At 39.9% G+C, this 15,543-nt stretch overlaps 1 protein-coding gene across 3 annotated transcripts in view; it reads right to left on the bottom strand.

Moving 5' to 3' along the window:
• Klhl7 (kelch like family member 7) overlaps positions 1-12,817 on the bottom strand; it is a 68,676-nt gene extending 55,859 nt beyond the window's left edge. Inside the window, exons 1-2 of one of the 3 annotated variants that reach the window (XM_063239389.1) lie at positions 12,346-12,817; positions 2,981-3,112 (exon numbers count right to left, since the gene is read on the bottom strand). Coding sequence is in view for 1 of the 3 variants with exons in the window: in XM_003467826.5 (XP_003467874.2) it covers positions 12,346-12,465 (120 nt within the window). In the remaining 2 variants the exon portion in view is untranslated. Of the gene's footprint in view, positions 1-2,980; positions 3,113-11,781; positions 12,295-12,345 lie in introns of those variants that run through there. The other 2 variants (XM_003467826.5, XM_063239394.1) reach the window with 2 other exon arrangements.
• Between the last annotated feature and the right edge of the window lie 2,726 nt (positions 12,818-15,543).

Here is a 15,543-nt window from a genome sequence, read left to right as displayed (position 1 = left end):
CACTTCTAAATGTTTGGATGTGTCAGGTACTCTTTGGAGATTGTGTCTGATCTCTGGCCTCTTTTTCTCTAGCTCTTTCTCTGTTCTCTGCTGCCAAATGCCATGCGTTCAGGAATACTCTGTCCCCTGGAGCTCACATCTTGCCACTATGTGCCTCAGATGCCAGATATGGAGTAGAGGGCTGAGTAACTGCACTGCTGAGTTTCAGTCTTGCTTTGGTCTGATTTGTTTCTATCCTTCTAGTCTTCCTTTTGGAATATAAATGCTTACCCTGTGCCACTGTATTCTGGAAACACGTAACTTGTTTTTTCATGTTACACAGGCCCACAGCTAAAAGTTTGCCTGAAGAGTCAGAAGGGACTTAGGTTTTGGACTTTTGAAACTTTATAGAAAGAATCAGTGCTTTTGTTTGTACGCAGGAAAGTTACATCATGTTAGGTAGAATTATTACCTTTTTATTATCTCTATTTGGACATTAAGTGGGGTTTAAGGATAGGTACATGGGTGTCAAGTTAACAAAGGGTGGACTTGTGATGAGTAATTGTGATTTTTAACTTGACTGGCTTGAGAGGTACCTAAGAGACTGGTAAAGCACACTATTAAGTATGTCTGGGTGTCACGGACATGACCTAGGGGACTGTATCTGTTCCCTGGCCCTCTCCTCTCCGTCTTGTACTCCGGTCTGTTTCCCAGATGCTGCAGGTTGAGAAACTTTCACCCACCACATCTTCTGCCACGTTCCTGACCCGGAGCCAGCTAACTATGAACTGAGACTTCTGAAATCGCGAGCCAGAAATAAACCACTCCTTTATGCTGCATATGTCAGGTATTCTGTCCCAGCAAATATAATACTGTTATTGAAGGAGTTAGTTACTGTAAAAGTGGGTTCCTGAGAACAAGAATGAGTTTGGCTAAATTGCCTATCTTGCATACATGCCTCCTACCTTTCTGCCTTCTACCCTTAGACAATACAATACAAAAGATCTGTGCTTCCTGCCTGCAGAACCATGAACCAAGTAAATTTCTACTATTTATAAACTACCCAGTCTTTGTATTCTGTTTCAATAGCAGCAAACAGACTAAGGCAGTGATTTAGTTACTAAATTTTAGTAGAGTTTAGTTTATTCCTTCATATTTATCTGATAATTTTTTTTTTGAGACAAGGTTTCACTGTGCAGTTGAGGCTGGCCTTGAACTCGTGGCAATCCTTCTGCTTCAGCCTCCCAAGTGCTGAGATTACATGTTCATCTTACACCACATTGCTTTAGGCTACTTATTATGCTTCATTGTTATCTTTTTACTTTAGCTGCCAGCTGGTTGCTATCATATTTTAAGTTTTTTTTTCCTTTATGAACTTGCCAAATATTTGCTAATGGAACTGAGAAGGCTATTTTAATCAAATATTATTCCAGGAATACAAGGAGAGTTCAACAATGATTCTGCTACTGTAACTATAATCAAAACGTTAAAAGAAAAAACCTTTCTGTAGAAAAATTTCAACAAATGTCAAAAGGGTGCATAATTAAAATTAAAAATTCATTTCCTAATGAAACAACATATGCATATCATTATCACTAGAATCATTCAACTTTGTTCTAAAAATTTTAGCCAAATAAATTAGTGAGATAATCAATACAAATCAATTCATCAGTATAGAATATGAAAAGCCAATAACATGGTGAAATACAAGATAAATACTAAAAGGCAACTTACTAACCTATCTTGACTGGTAAGTCATAAAGACAAGAAAAAAAATTCCAAATTATAACTGCAACAAAATGACTATCAAGAAAGAGCTGGGTATGATGGTGCATTCCTACAATCAATCCCAGCACTTGGGAGGTTGAGGCAGGAGGATTCCTACAAGTTCAAGGCCAGCCTGAACTACACAGTGAGACTGGCTGAGCCAAAAGAGAAAACAAACCAACAACAACAAAAACCCTAAGAAATGTAAGGAATTTTCATCAATCAATAATAAGGATATCATTTCAAAAAGGTGGTGAGAAGGTTGAATACAGAATATTTAGGGCAGTGAATTATTTTGTACTATACCGTAATCATGGTTATTTATCAAACAAGTGTCAAAATTCACAACATGTATAGAGAACATAAATATAAACCTAATATAAACTGTGGACTTTAGTTAAAATTACGTAATAATATAGGTTTGTCAGTTTTAACAAATGTATAATAATGGAGGATAAAAATGACAACTGGGCAAAGTGAGGTAGTAAATGAAAACAAAACTTTCTGTTCAATTTTTCTATAAATCTAAACTTGCTCTAAAATGTCATTAATTTTTTAAAATGTAGGGGATCAGATAATTGGAAAATGATATCAAGGTAATCATTTAGGGACAACATTCGATTCTTCATTCCTAAAGGACTCCTTCCACCTCTGGGAAGGTAACCACTAGCAAGGAGGTCTGGTCCTTTTCTTTGCATGTCGGACAGTGACAAAAGGATGAGCAAGAGATCACCAAACACGTCTAGGTGGAAAAGTTTAGTTTAAGGAACAAAAAACAGGAAGCCCAATTTTATGCTCAGGTAAAAGCTGTGTAGTCTTCCAGCCTGTCTTCATCATTAACTTATCTGTGTCCTGTGATTGCTTCTTCTTTGTTCAGAATCAGAAATGGAGAAGAGCCTCTAAAATCCATTCACACAGGCACCCCAATGGATCATAGAGGAAGACAGAAACTTTGGTGCTTGCATTCTTTGGAGGCTTTTCAGGAAGAGATTTTTAGTTCTAGGAAAGGCTCACCTCAAAATAGCTGGGCATTTTAGGCATCTACTGATGCAGTAATCTTTTACTCTTTATCAACTTGCTGGGCTGGACTGCCGAAGGCAGCTACTAGGTCCATATGAAAACACATGGGATTCCAGCATTTAATGATATATGCTGTCATTAAGGAGGTGCACATTCCATAGCCCCAAATTTGATTCTGCATCATATCTCAAGAGGGAACTGAGGAATGACTAACCTTTGGACTTCTGTGGCTTGTCCACAAGGTTCTATACTCAGTCCCTCCAATGTGATTTCATGTTGGTGCTGGCTACACACCCTTGGGCAAACTGCAGAGTCAACCACAAAATGGATGATGGGATTTAAATCACTGAAAAGATAAAGCGAAATGGAGTCCTTACTATATGGGGTAAATCACCTTTTTGGATTACTAGAAAAGCCTCAATAAAGCCTTAATGTAGAAAAATAAAATGTTTCTCTAGAAATCATTTCTGTTTAGAAAAGCAAAGAAAACCAGATTAGACTTAAAACAAATCTGAGTGACTATGCTGGAAAATGAAAAAACCAACCAACTCACCCAGACAACCAAATTAAACTGAAGGAAAGGGGAGATTTCCAGGGAAAATGTAAGAAAAGTCAGGTCAAATCTTGTTGAAAAGAAAAGAAAACTCACTTTAGTTTATCGGCCCTTTAAATGATAAAACTAAGGAAAGACAAACTATTTTTTTTTGTTTACTCAAGGACAGTAATACAGACCAAAGAAGAACTGAGAAAAAGAATTCTGGAGTATAATAAAATAATTATCTCAGAACCTGGAAGGTATTCTTATTTAAGCAATGTCAAACTTTGTATGATGTAGAAAGAAAAAGATCCAACTTAAGCAAGTTAACAAGTCAGCTGGGGTGGCCTGAAAGGAGAAAAGGAGACACTAGAGACATAACCCATTTGAGCACAATTAGGTAACGGAATGTGTCTGCTGCCACCGAGTTTGCAAGGCCTGGAAACTCAAAATGCTGAAGAAAGGCAAGGTTTTGAGGAGTACACTGTGCAGGGCACACTGGCCCCTCTGGAATCACAGGCCTTGAAGGAAATTGCTATGGGTTTTTCTCCAGCTGAGGCAAAGGGAGATGAAAAGAGAGAAGACTGTAAGAGGCAGGACGCATGCAGAAGTTTCACTATAAGATAGGATCATAAGGATACACAAAGGTAGAGGACAATCAGGAGCGGCAAAACTGCTTACTACAAAGGCAGAACACTCTTCTCTCAAATGGGAGGGAAGGTTTTGTCACTAGCCAGAGCTCACTCATTCAGCACTCAGTTGCTAAGAACACAGGGTTCAAAAAAGAAATTAAGCTTTAAATGTGCAAGAGGGACAACAGGGAAAGAAAGAAAATGCTAGGTATTTCAGTAGCTGAGTCTACCACCACAAAAAATTGCTAACATTTTGCCCAAGAAAAAGAATGTGTCATATGCTAGAAAAGCATCACTGCACAGAGATAAAATTCTCTTCTAAAGCTTGTTAAAAGTGCTCCATTAGTCTCTTGCTTGAATCCTTCCTGCTGAGTTTAGTCTGACACTGAAGACTATAGATAGGCGATACAGATTAGTAACTTGTCAAAAGATAAAATTTCCTTCCCCATGTTTTCTTTGAAAAGCATTTTCCCTAGAAACAGAAGTTTTTGTTCTGTTTTTGGCTAGGAACAATGAGGTGAGCCAAACTGTGTAACTATCTGACAGCAGTGCAGTATAGAGGTGGGAAATTTGTTTATACCTTTTCAACTTGTGGCGGTGGCAATGAGGCTGTGATAATTGTAAGACTTAGGGATCCTTTGACATACTGAAAACCTGTGGCACAAACCCCCTTGAAATTGGAGACATCTGGCTTTAGATTTGTCACACTAACTAAATCCATTCCAATGAGAGAGTGCTCAGTCAGGGGCCCTGGAAGAGCTGCCCCGACTGTACTCAAGCACTTAAGTGCTGTCTGGGAGTTTAAGAAACCAGAAAAGGCACGCATTTGGAATTCGATTACTTCCCTCCCACCCCCAGCCGTTTTTTACTAGCACATTTTTGCAGTACATACTGTTTATTTCATTTTGGGGATTTGGTAGTAGTAAACAACGTATCACAATGATTTTTCTTTATCTCTTTCTCCTCCCTCCCTCCATCTCTTGCTCCTCTTTCCATGAGACAGATTCACCTCCCTACTTTGCTTTTAACAGAGAACGAGAATGAGAGAAAATAAATGAGAATGAATATAGACAAGGAAAATTAATGATTAATGCTAAGGCTCAAATGGTAAAATCTGGGGAGGCTTTGTGATATTAATACGGAATTTTTTTTATTTGTATGGAATTTTAAGCTGTCATTTGGTTTAGTGCAGAATGTCATAGGAGCTTGGATGACGCTAAACCTTCTGAGATGAGAAATGGAAACTTTCTCAAGGCATGGCATTAACGTAATTTCAAAGTTACGGCACCAACTACCCATTTCAAAACTTTCTTGCATAAAACGTAAGTAATTTAACTACACTTGTTTTGTGAAGGAAATACAAAATCAAAGCTACTGGTAGAGGAGAGCACCTGCATTAAATATTTAAGATAGAACAAAGCATTCCTTATGCTACTAAGAAAATAGAAGACCCGAAAGATGAGGCAAACTTGAAATAAAACACAGCTACCTGGTCCATGTAATTTGTTTTGGAGGTTTTGGTTAAACTTTGGTGTCTCAATTCCTCCATTCAGCCCTCTTAAGATTCTCAACCCAGAATGTTTATATAAGGATCTACAGTCAAATGACACAGTACTGCACTGACTCAAGAGCAAAAACTTTGTGATCCCTTGTGTGCACAGCTTCTTTAGTGAAACTAAGTTGGAAAGTGAGAACTTGAGAAATTCCTTGCTTGAAAAGGCAATGTGGGTGGTAGCTCTTTTAATCACTACCTGCATGTCCTCATTATCTAAGTTCTGGAATGCACATATTCATGTATCCTACAGAGGAGAGAGAGAATGAGAGGGTTAGGCCCCAAACCTAGCTGATGTAGTCCACCACACAACATACCTTAACTGTCCTGCTTAGCAGAGGGAGACCTTAAGAAAATGTGAGTCTCATCAGAGTAACTTTATCATTAATAAAAACAGCAATGTCCAATTCTGACTTAGATTTACTCTCTCTCAGTGGGCAGAAGGGGAGGGAGAAGGGGAGGTATGAGCTCATGGTATCTCATTTGTTTTCTGAGATAGGGTCTTGCTTTGTAGCGCAAACTGGCTTAAAGTCACTATGTAGTCCAGGTTGGCCTTTAGTTCATGGTGTTGCTCCGAAATGGTGGGATTACATGCATGCACCACCACGCCTAGCCCCATTTGCTTTCTTTTGGATGAAGTGAAGATAAAAAAATAAGTTCTCCTCTTCCAATTTCGTCAGCATTTTTACCTCTGCCCTTAATATCATACATAATTCTTATGTATAATTCTCCTTCTAGGGAAAAGCTTTTTACATCAGTTTTTTGAACTTCTTTTATAAGTGGAAAACTTCATCCTCAAATAATTTAATCTCCTATTCAAAAGATTTGCCACTTTTGTATAAATTATATATCATTTGTTCACTGATACTGTGGTTGCTGCCATCACACTTCAGTACAAAGGACTATCATCTTTCACTGGACCACCACACAACTGCCTACTGGTCTGTCAGCAACCACCCAGAGCGCTCATTTACTCACTAGAGTAGAAAAACCATCTTTTTCAAAACAAAACAAACATCATCCACCCCTGTGAACTTGTAATGCCAGCTGAACTGAACCAGTGTGGTGCTGAGAATGGATAGCCCACCTGAGGATTGGTGTTGCTGGTTCTACGATATTGTGGTTTGGTGCTGTTGGTTTTCCTGTTGTCATGGGTTCTACTGGAGGAGCCTGCTGAGCTTCTTTCTTGATATGAACTTGGCTATTCTTGTTGTCCGAGGAGCTTGGGACCTTGTTGTTCCTAAGAATGGCTGTAGTTCACTTTGGGGGGAGCTCTGGGCCTTACTTAGAGCATTGCTTCCTGGCTCCAGAGAGGAAGATGTGTGCTACTCAATCCCCAATGAGATGCTTCTCCTGCTGGTTGGCTTCCTGAAATGAAATCAGCTGTTCTCATCGTTGGAGGAACTTGGGACCACGTTGCTGAGGATGGCTGTGGTACTTTTCAGGGGAGCTCTGGTTCTTACTTTGAGCGTCACTTCCTGACTCCACTGCAGATCCCTCAGCCTACTAGCACAGATTCTTCATCCTACTGGCACACATTTGCTAGCTTCCACTGCTGACCTTGGTGCTTTCCCTACACATATCCACGAAATAAGACTTGTATAAGTCACTGTCCTGGGCTGTAGGCCTCCAGTTGGACTCCTGGGATGAGTTGTCATGGGCTCTAAGTCTTCAGCTGAACTTCGCTGAACTTTATTTTTTTTTGTTTTGTTTTTGGTTTGGTGTTGTTTGTTTGCACTTTTTTTGTATTTAACTCTTTAGATGACTATTATAAAACAATACGATAAATTATGTGTCCTCAATTTAATGTTCTCACAAACCTGTACTACAACCACCCCCACATACATACAGCATTTAGAATAATGGAAAACTCCTTAGGCTTGACTTACAAAACAATACATTGGGTAAGTACCTGCTATGTTACCAATTTTTTATCTTGTACCATCTTCCCCCATATTAAGTTCTATGCCAGTTATACTGGCCTTTAATATTGTACTGTCTTTATATAATAAAGCAGGTCTCTGCATATACTGTTCCCTCTACATGAGAAACCTTTCCCTCTTCATTTTACCTAGCCGATCTACTCTTATGTCAGCTCTCAATTACCAGTTCCTCAGTGGAACTTTCCTTATGGTCAAATCATCCAAACCATCCATCCTTCATTGTACCTTAATCCCAACCAATCTGCACTTTTACATTTAGTTTTATAATCACCTGACTAATGTCTCAATCTCTTGGACTATAAACTACATAAGAATAGACACTATTAGGTTTCGCTTAGTATTGCTTTTCTGGAATCTTGCAAAATGCCTAGTACACAGGGAATTCTCAAGTATTCATCTGAAGGAATGATGCGTTAGAAAGCCAAACAGATACAGGGCAGTAAGTAAACAGCAAAGAAAGGCAGCGAATTTACCAACTGGCTTACTTTTTTCTTGCTGAGACAAAATACCCAAAACCCAAAGTTAGAGGAGGAAAGGTTTACTTAGTTCACAGTTTAGAGAGGTTCCAGTTCAAAGTTGACTGGCTTCAAGACTGGGTGGCAAACACAACCGCTGTGAGTTCGGTCCCAGGTACCAAATAAATAAATAAAGATATGTTGAATGTAACAACTGAAAACATATACTTAAAGAAAGAATTAGGGAGGTCTGAGTGATGGGAGTTGCCAATGGGAGTCACGGGAATTAAACAACACAAAGGATGTAAACACTTTGCAGAGTAACTGGTACACAAGTGAAGGGTTACTGGTACTGAGAGTTTAACTTTGGAGGTTTGGATTATCACAAGAAACCCAAAAGACGTTATAGTGTACAGTCCTGGAGGCTAAGTATACAGAAGCAAAATAATTTTAGCTAACAAATAAGCCCATATGACTGCACAGTCTACCTAATCATCAATCACCTTTGCAGTTCTTTTATAACTCTCAATATGGGCTTTAACACAACAGTTAAATTCTAATTAAATCTTGCCTGGTACGAGGGCACACACTGTAATTGCAGCACGTGGGAGGCTCAGGCAGGAGGATCACTTCCAGTTCAAGGCCAACCTGGACTACAAAGTGAAGTTGTAGGCCAACTTGAACTACACAGTGAGATCCACTCTCAAAAAACAAAAAACTCAAAAATAAAAGCCAAAAGAAAATTCTAATCACACCTTAACTCTTTTAATGTGAAGATACTGTGAACTATAGTGGTACTCAGGCATAATGAGCAAAGCTCACTCTCCTAAAATGAAAAACTGCATGAACAAAGTTATTGGAATGAAATGGTCGTGTACGTATCCAAAGAATATTACGATTTCATCCCTTTACGAACCTAGTGATAGAGGGAAGTATGGAGACAGCATCTTGGGGCAACAGAACAACATGGGGATGGTGGTAATACAGAATGTGGAAATAGTATCATGATAGAAGCCTTGGAATAAGTCTATATAATGGATATTCAGTAAAGAAATCCAGGTGCCCTTCTTCTAAAAGCCTGTTTCACTAAGCTATAAAAATCAATCATTTACATTTCATAGTAAACCTTTTACTAAGTAAACTTTTGTAACAGTCTCCCTCCTCCTGCCTCCAAAAGGCTAGAAGTGACAAAAAGGATGTAGGGGAAAAGCTCCACAAGACCTAAAGATGGCTCAATGTGATGCACGTTTGTAATCCTGGCACTTGGGAGGATGAGGGAGGAAGATTACTGTGAGTTTGAGGCCAGCCTCAAAATGAGACTCTATCTCAAACAAACAAACAACAAACCAAAAACAAACAATCAAAACAAAAAGCTAAAGTCAGGATCTGGGGATATAGGATCTGGGGATCAGTGGCAAGTGTAAGGTTGAGTCAAAACCCTAACCTTAAACAAACAAACAAAAACAAAAAAGCTAACGTGAGTGGCTCTGGAAACCTACTTCTTGCCTCTGTACAGAACTGTTCACCACACTTCTTCCATGGTTAGTTTGTTCCCACAACAAGTTACATACATGGGCAATTAAATTTGGTTCAAGAGGTAATCGGGTGATATTAATTCACTGAAAAGAAAGATGTGTGCCTATACTGTTTGATCAATTTTTCATGCTTGCGATAGGAGCAAATATTTTGAAAATAACAATACACAATGTACTAACCATTGTTACTCTCCTACAATCTTATTTTAAAAATTTGTGCTATTATTTTTATTTTTATTTTTTTATTTATTTATTTTTTTTTGTCTTTTTCCTTTTTACCGGTACCAGGGATCGAACTCACGACTGCCTGCTTCCAAGGCAGGTGCTTATGCCGCTGAGCTAAATCCCCAGCCCTATTATTTTTATTTTTAATTAAAGAGAAGTAGTTAGGTTATAGGGACTCCACCTTCATGAATGATTAGTATAGTTTTCACAAGAGAGGTTTAGTTAAGCTGCCTACCTTATTATAATAAAATGAGTCCAGCATCTCCCTCAGTCTTTTACTTGCTCTCTCTCACAAGCAAGGTTCTCTTCCGCACCCTTTATTCCCTTCTAGTTTTCATGGAGCAGCATGTGGTCCTCATCAGAGGCTAAACAGATGCCAGTCTCACTCTTGAACTTCCAGAATAAGACTAATAAACCTTTTTTCTTTATAAATTGCTCTGCCTTGGCTATTTTATTATAGCAACCTAAAATGGACTAAGACAACTAGGAGAGATGAATTCACCTAAATTATGCTATCTGAAATCACAAAACAAATCAGTAGTAGGGCAGAGACTGGAACTGAGGGGTGCTAATTTCAAAGTATTCTCAAATTTTGAAGGAATATCTGAGTGTATGTGGACAGTCCAAGACATCCAGGCATTGAGTACAGTGATCCCCAATGCAATGAAGTCATAAGGGGAAGCAAAAATAGTCATAAAATAGCACTGGGTGTGGTGGTGAATGCCTGTAATCCCAGCACTGGCGAGGCTGAGGCAGGAGGATTGCTGAGTGAGGCCAGCCTAGGGGACAAAGTAAGTTCCAGACTTGGCTTGATATGCATAGTGAAACCATGTTTCAAAAGAACCCCCCTGTCAAGTCATAAGGCAGAAGATTTATTAAAAACAACACATAAAATTGGTCCTCAAGTAAACATTTCTCCTCTGGCTCAGACCAGCTTCTGTTTTTGCCAATTGCCATCTACTACTGCCCCTGCCATTCTTGGTGATGTCTTTCCTTTGTTATGATGTTAAACAGAACAATAAAGCATAAACAATATAAGTCATTTGCAGATGAAACTGTGAGAAAGATGCAGAATTCCAGAAGTTGATAAAAGTGCTACTGGAGAAAAATTTAAATCATATTCAAAGCCAGCAATAAAAGCAAAATCAGACAGATTAAGGTCACCAAAAACCACTTCCCCCCTTCTCAGTAACGCAATCTTGGTTTTAAAATAACTATAGTTTAGTAATTGCATTAATGTTACTAAGTCTAAAAAATGTACATATGTGAATCAATTTTTAAAGGCAGGGAGCTAAACATACAGTTTCAGACAATTCCCTCCTCAAGTAAACATCTGATGCTGTAAACCAGCTGCATCCTATCCATTTAAAGAATGAGGTAATGCTTTACAACGTTTTAGTCCAAGAAGAAAATAGTAGGCCAATGGGAGACTGACATGATGAGACCTCAAAAAGGTTGAGTATTGGTGAACTATTAACCACCATTAGAGGCAGACACTAGTTAAATCACCAGCAATTTGAATCATTGATACTGACAAGTACAAAAAGTTACAAGAAAGAATATGAATCTGAAAATAAACACAAAAAATTAAGCTACATAAAATAATTTAGTAATTTACAGCTGTTTAAGTGCCAAGGCCGGAATAGATATGAAGACATTCCCATAGAACCTACTGTCGTGGTGCACCAAGCGAGGAACCGGTGATCAAAGACAAGATCCCCGCTATCAGCATTTGCTTCACGAAATTTCATAAAAAAAATTTTTAATTCCTTTACTGTTTTGTATATTCCTAAGCAGAACCACTAAATAGGCAAAACCTAGGTTTTGCATACATTCTCTGTCCTCTTGTGAAACCAGGGCCAGGCACCAAAACAGAAACACTTACATCATCTCCTATTATATACATATTCTACTAAGTAGAGCTCACGGAATCATAAAGTTCAGAGAGATTTTTTTTTTTTGGAACCGGGAATCAAAGGAACCTTGCGTTTGCCAGGTAGGCGATGTGCTGCTGAGCTACACTCCTGGCCTCAAGCGCCTTTTCTGTTTATTGATACATTCAATGTTACGGAATTTTAAAAATAAATAAAACCCATCTGCCATCTCCAGCGTTAAAACCCGTTCTTCTCATAACCCACCTTTCACTGACGTGCTGCAGACTTTCCTAACCCACCACACATCAAAGACAGAACAAAGAAATCTTCTTAACAGGAGACGGCAATGGTATTTATCGACGACTGTTTCTTCTTTAAATTAGAATAGAAGAAGGCTTGTCTTCAACTAGTTCTACCTGGATAACGCGAAGCTGGTGGCTTATTTACGACCAGCGGATTTCAGGCCAGCAACATTCTCTCTTCGGGGGCTTGGGATGGGGCCGTACCAATGATCTCAAGACACCTTAAAACGCCTGGCCGATGGAAGGCTCCTGGCCTCACAAAGGGATAACTAGGGCAGAGCTGTTACACAACCAACACCCGACACGGACGGGCCAGCACGAGGAGTCCCCCAGAGTCTGTCTCGGAAACCACATCATCCGCGGACAAGGAGGCACTGTGATTACTCGAACGTGACCGTGGGCGAATAGATAAGCAGACTGCAGCACGGCGAGGCGGGCGAGGCCGCAGCAGAAGGAGGGTCGTGCTAGCCGCGCGCCGCCTGGGTCCCGGCCCCCGCCCCCTGCCCGCCGCCCGCAAAGGCCGTACCTGTTTCCGCATGTTGTTCATGACGCCCATGAACCCAGCCAACAATTTAGCTTCTTCTCGAGCTGCAAGTTTCTTCTCGGTCTTCTTCTTACTGCTCTTCTCTACCCCGGAGGCTGCCATCCTCCCTCGGCTCGGCTTAAGCCCCGGGCTCGCCGCGCCGGGTGAGGCGTCGCACTCTCCGGGTTCGCTGGGTCTCTGCTGACCCAACACCACAGTCAGGACTGCGGCTGTGGCACGCAGCGTCCAGCTTCCGAGAGGGCCTGCGGCCGGGAGAACTGACTCCACCAAGATGGGGCACAGAGCCGGGAGGTCCCTCAGAAGCTCTGAAAGGAGATCAGGCGGGCTCGAAGGGAACCGCAGCACAGCCTGAGGGGCAAAAAAGCCCGAGTCCTCCGCTCGAGGGGGCGGAGCCTACCGGGGAGGGCGTGGTCTCTTGCGTCACAGTCGGGCGCCGCTCAGCCTGTTGCTGCGTACGTAGTGCGGCCTCTGCGGGTGTCGCGAGCGCTCCCAGGTTTTAGTAGGTACTGGGAGCTGACCTAGTGTAACCTCGGAGTTGGGTGGAAGTTGCACGTGCTTGTCTTTTAGCCAATGGCTGATTTCCCGGGTATCGGTTACGTGATTCTCTGTTTTGGATGATGGGGCGGGGGAAACACTAAAATATCTCTCAGTGTAACTACTGCGAGTACACGGTGGTTTTCCTCCCTGCAATATCAGAACCTGGAGTGTTGTGGCGCCAGTGAATATTAAATGATAAAAGAAGACTCATTACACAGTACACAAGGTTTATTTATTTGGTACTAGAAAAGTAAAAATATACAGTCCCATTGGTGTCTCGTTGGTATGCAACGCCTGCTTATTAGAATGGTTTACTCCGTTTTAAACGGAGATCAGATGTCAACTGCAGAAATGTTTAATCTTTCCAAGTGTCCTATGGGGCAACCAAACTCAATCCTAGCACTCATAAAAATGCTCTTGAAGCTATATTATTATATGTAATATATGATGTAATATATATTCTGTATATTATATATAATATATGCCATATTATGTATATTAATACTATATTAAATACTAATACATAATGTCAGTATTAATAGTTTTTTGGTGTAGTAATATTCAGGACTATTTGAAATCTTTTTTTTTTATTTTGAAAACGTTCTACATAGCCTCTTAATTTGCTACCTACATATAAAAGGAACAATTTGACATGTAAATTATGTAAGATATTTAATTATTGAAGCATTATACTTTCTTGATGAAGACAATACAGTATAACTCAAATGAAAGAGCAAGCAGCTAATAAGCCTCCATTTTTATGAAAGAATGACATACTTATGTTTCTGGGTACCATTTTTTTCTTTCGGCCTAGAGATTTTCACATGTGCTTCAGTTTTAGCTAGTTAATAACTCCAGGATTTACAGTGGGCCCTTACAATAGTAATTATTGTTTCTTACATGGGGATTGAACCCAGGAACATTCTACCATGAGATACATGCCCACCCCTTGTGTGCATGTGTGTATGTGTGTGTGTTATTTTGAGACAAGGTGTCACTAAGTTGTTCATGCTGGTCTCAAACTTGGGATCTTTTTGCCTCAACCTTCCAATGGCTGGGGTTACAGGTATGCCCCACCACATCTACCTGAAATAATTTAATTCTAATCAAACTAGGAATGAGGAAAAAAATTCATTTACTTTAGTAAATGACCCATCACACCAAAGAAAAAACAACTGAAAATAAATAAAAACCTATCTTCTAATTCTAGTATCTTGGGAGACACTTAAGAATTCGTGACTCAAAAGCAGAAAAGTAGATGATAGAGTGTTATTCTGTAGCAAGGCAAAAAGAAAAAGAACAGGGAACAGGATACTTAGAAATGGATTTTGGAACAATCCTTTCACATATCGCAGGATATGAAACATCAAAATTGATGGAAAGACCATAGGATTCAGATCTCAAAGAGACCATGGACATTATGTAGCACAAAGGTTAGGCATGAGACCTGCCTGTATGGAAAATCAAGCATTTCAACTTTTGGCAGATTGTTCAGCTTTCTTTATTCTCAGTCTCCTTAACTATAAAAATAGAACCTACCACATGCAACTAACATAGGATTACAAAAATGCTGGCATAAAACATTCTATTTAGTTTGCCGAGATAATAATTATTTAATTCAGAATTTGCCAAAATGTATTCCCTGGAATACTAGTCTTTTAAACCAATTCTCACTTCTCCCCCAGAATTAGTTCTGTGGGAATACACCTGCAGGAGAACAGATCTCTAATAATTTTGGCTGACCCAACTGCCCCTCTCCCATACATTCCTACTTGTAGTTCTTAGACATCCTCAGAGTAAGGGAATTAGTGTTCAGAACAATCAGAATTGTGTCCTTATTCCTCTGAAGACAAGAGTACTACAGTGCTTGATCTCAGTGATCTCATTGTTACAGGCAGCTGAGTTAGAAATATAGGCAGTCAGACAGGACTGGGCCCTCAAAGGAGCCAGTACAGAAGATCAGAACCTTGCAACCTTGAAGGAGACGGACACTTCCTGCTGTGGGCCAGATCTCAAGACAAAAGGCAAAATAAATGCAACCATACCCAAAGTATAAACATAAAGGACTGATACTCTAAACAAGTATGGATCAACTTGAGGAAACCATACCTACCCCCTACTGGAACAGTCACTGCTCTTAAGCATGCCTGCTTCTACATGACTTGCTTCCCCATTTGTTCCTGATTTAATCAATTTTACTTGAGCAATTAATCTTATTGGCTGACCATAGTTCTGTCCCACTTTGTGCCCACCTTGCGAGTTCCCATGTTTTCCCAATTTGGACCCATCTCACCTCTTAGCTTTACTCTAAAAAAGTCCCTAGAAAACACAGAGCCTTCTCTCAGAAGCTTTTTTTCTCTCAATAAATGTATTCTGCTGTTACCCTCTGTTGTTCCTAAAATTCATTCTTTGACTCTAGAGAAGACGAACTCATACTAGACATATAGTAGGTTGAGAGTTTCACTCCCCTATTATCCCAGTGATGCCCAGGGTACAAAACTAAAGCAGAATGTGTTCAGCGTCTCTCATCTCAGGGATGTGGGGCATAACTCCTATCAACCGTGAACAGTTTTACTGAGCCTTGGAGAAGTAGTTTGCCATGGTTCCTAGGTTTCTGTTTATTTTTACTTCTAGTCTGTGAAT

This window comes from Cavia porcellus, unplaced genomic scaffold (genome assembly GCF_034190915.1).
Source record: "Cavia porcellus strain 051 isolate PalLab524CR breed Dunkin Hartley unplaced genomic scaffold, mCavPor4.1 scaffold_2, whole genome shotgun sequence".
Classification (NCBI taxonomy): Eukaryota; Metazoa; Chordata; class Mammalia; order Rodentia; family Caviidae; genus Cavia; species Cavia porcellus.
The sequence above is the reverse complement of the archived record's forward strand: the minus strand, read 5'-3'. Positions and strand labels throughout refer to the sequence as shown.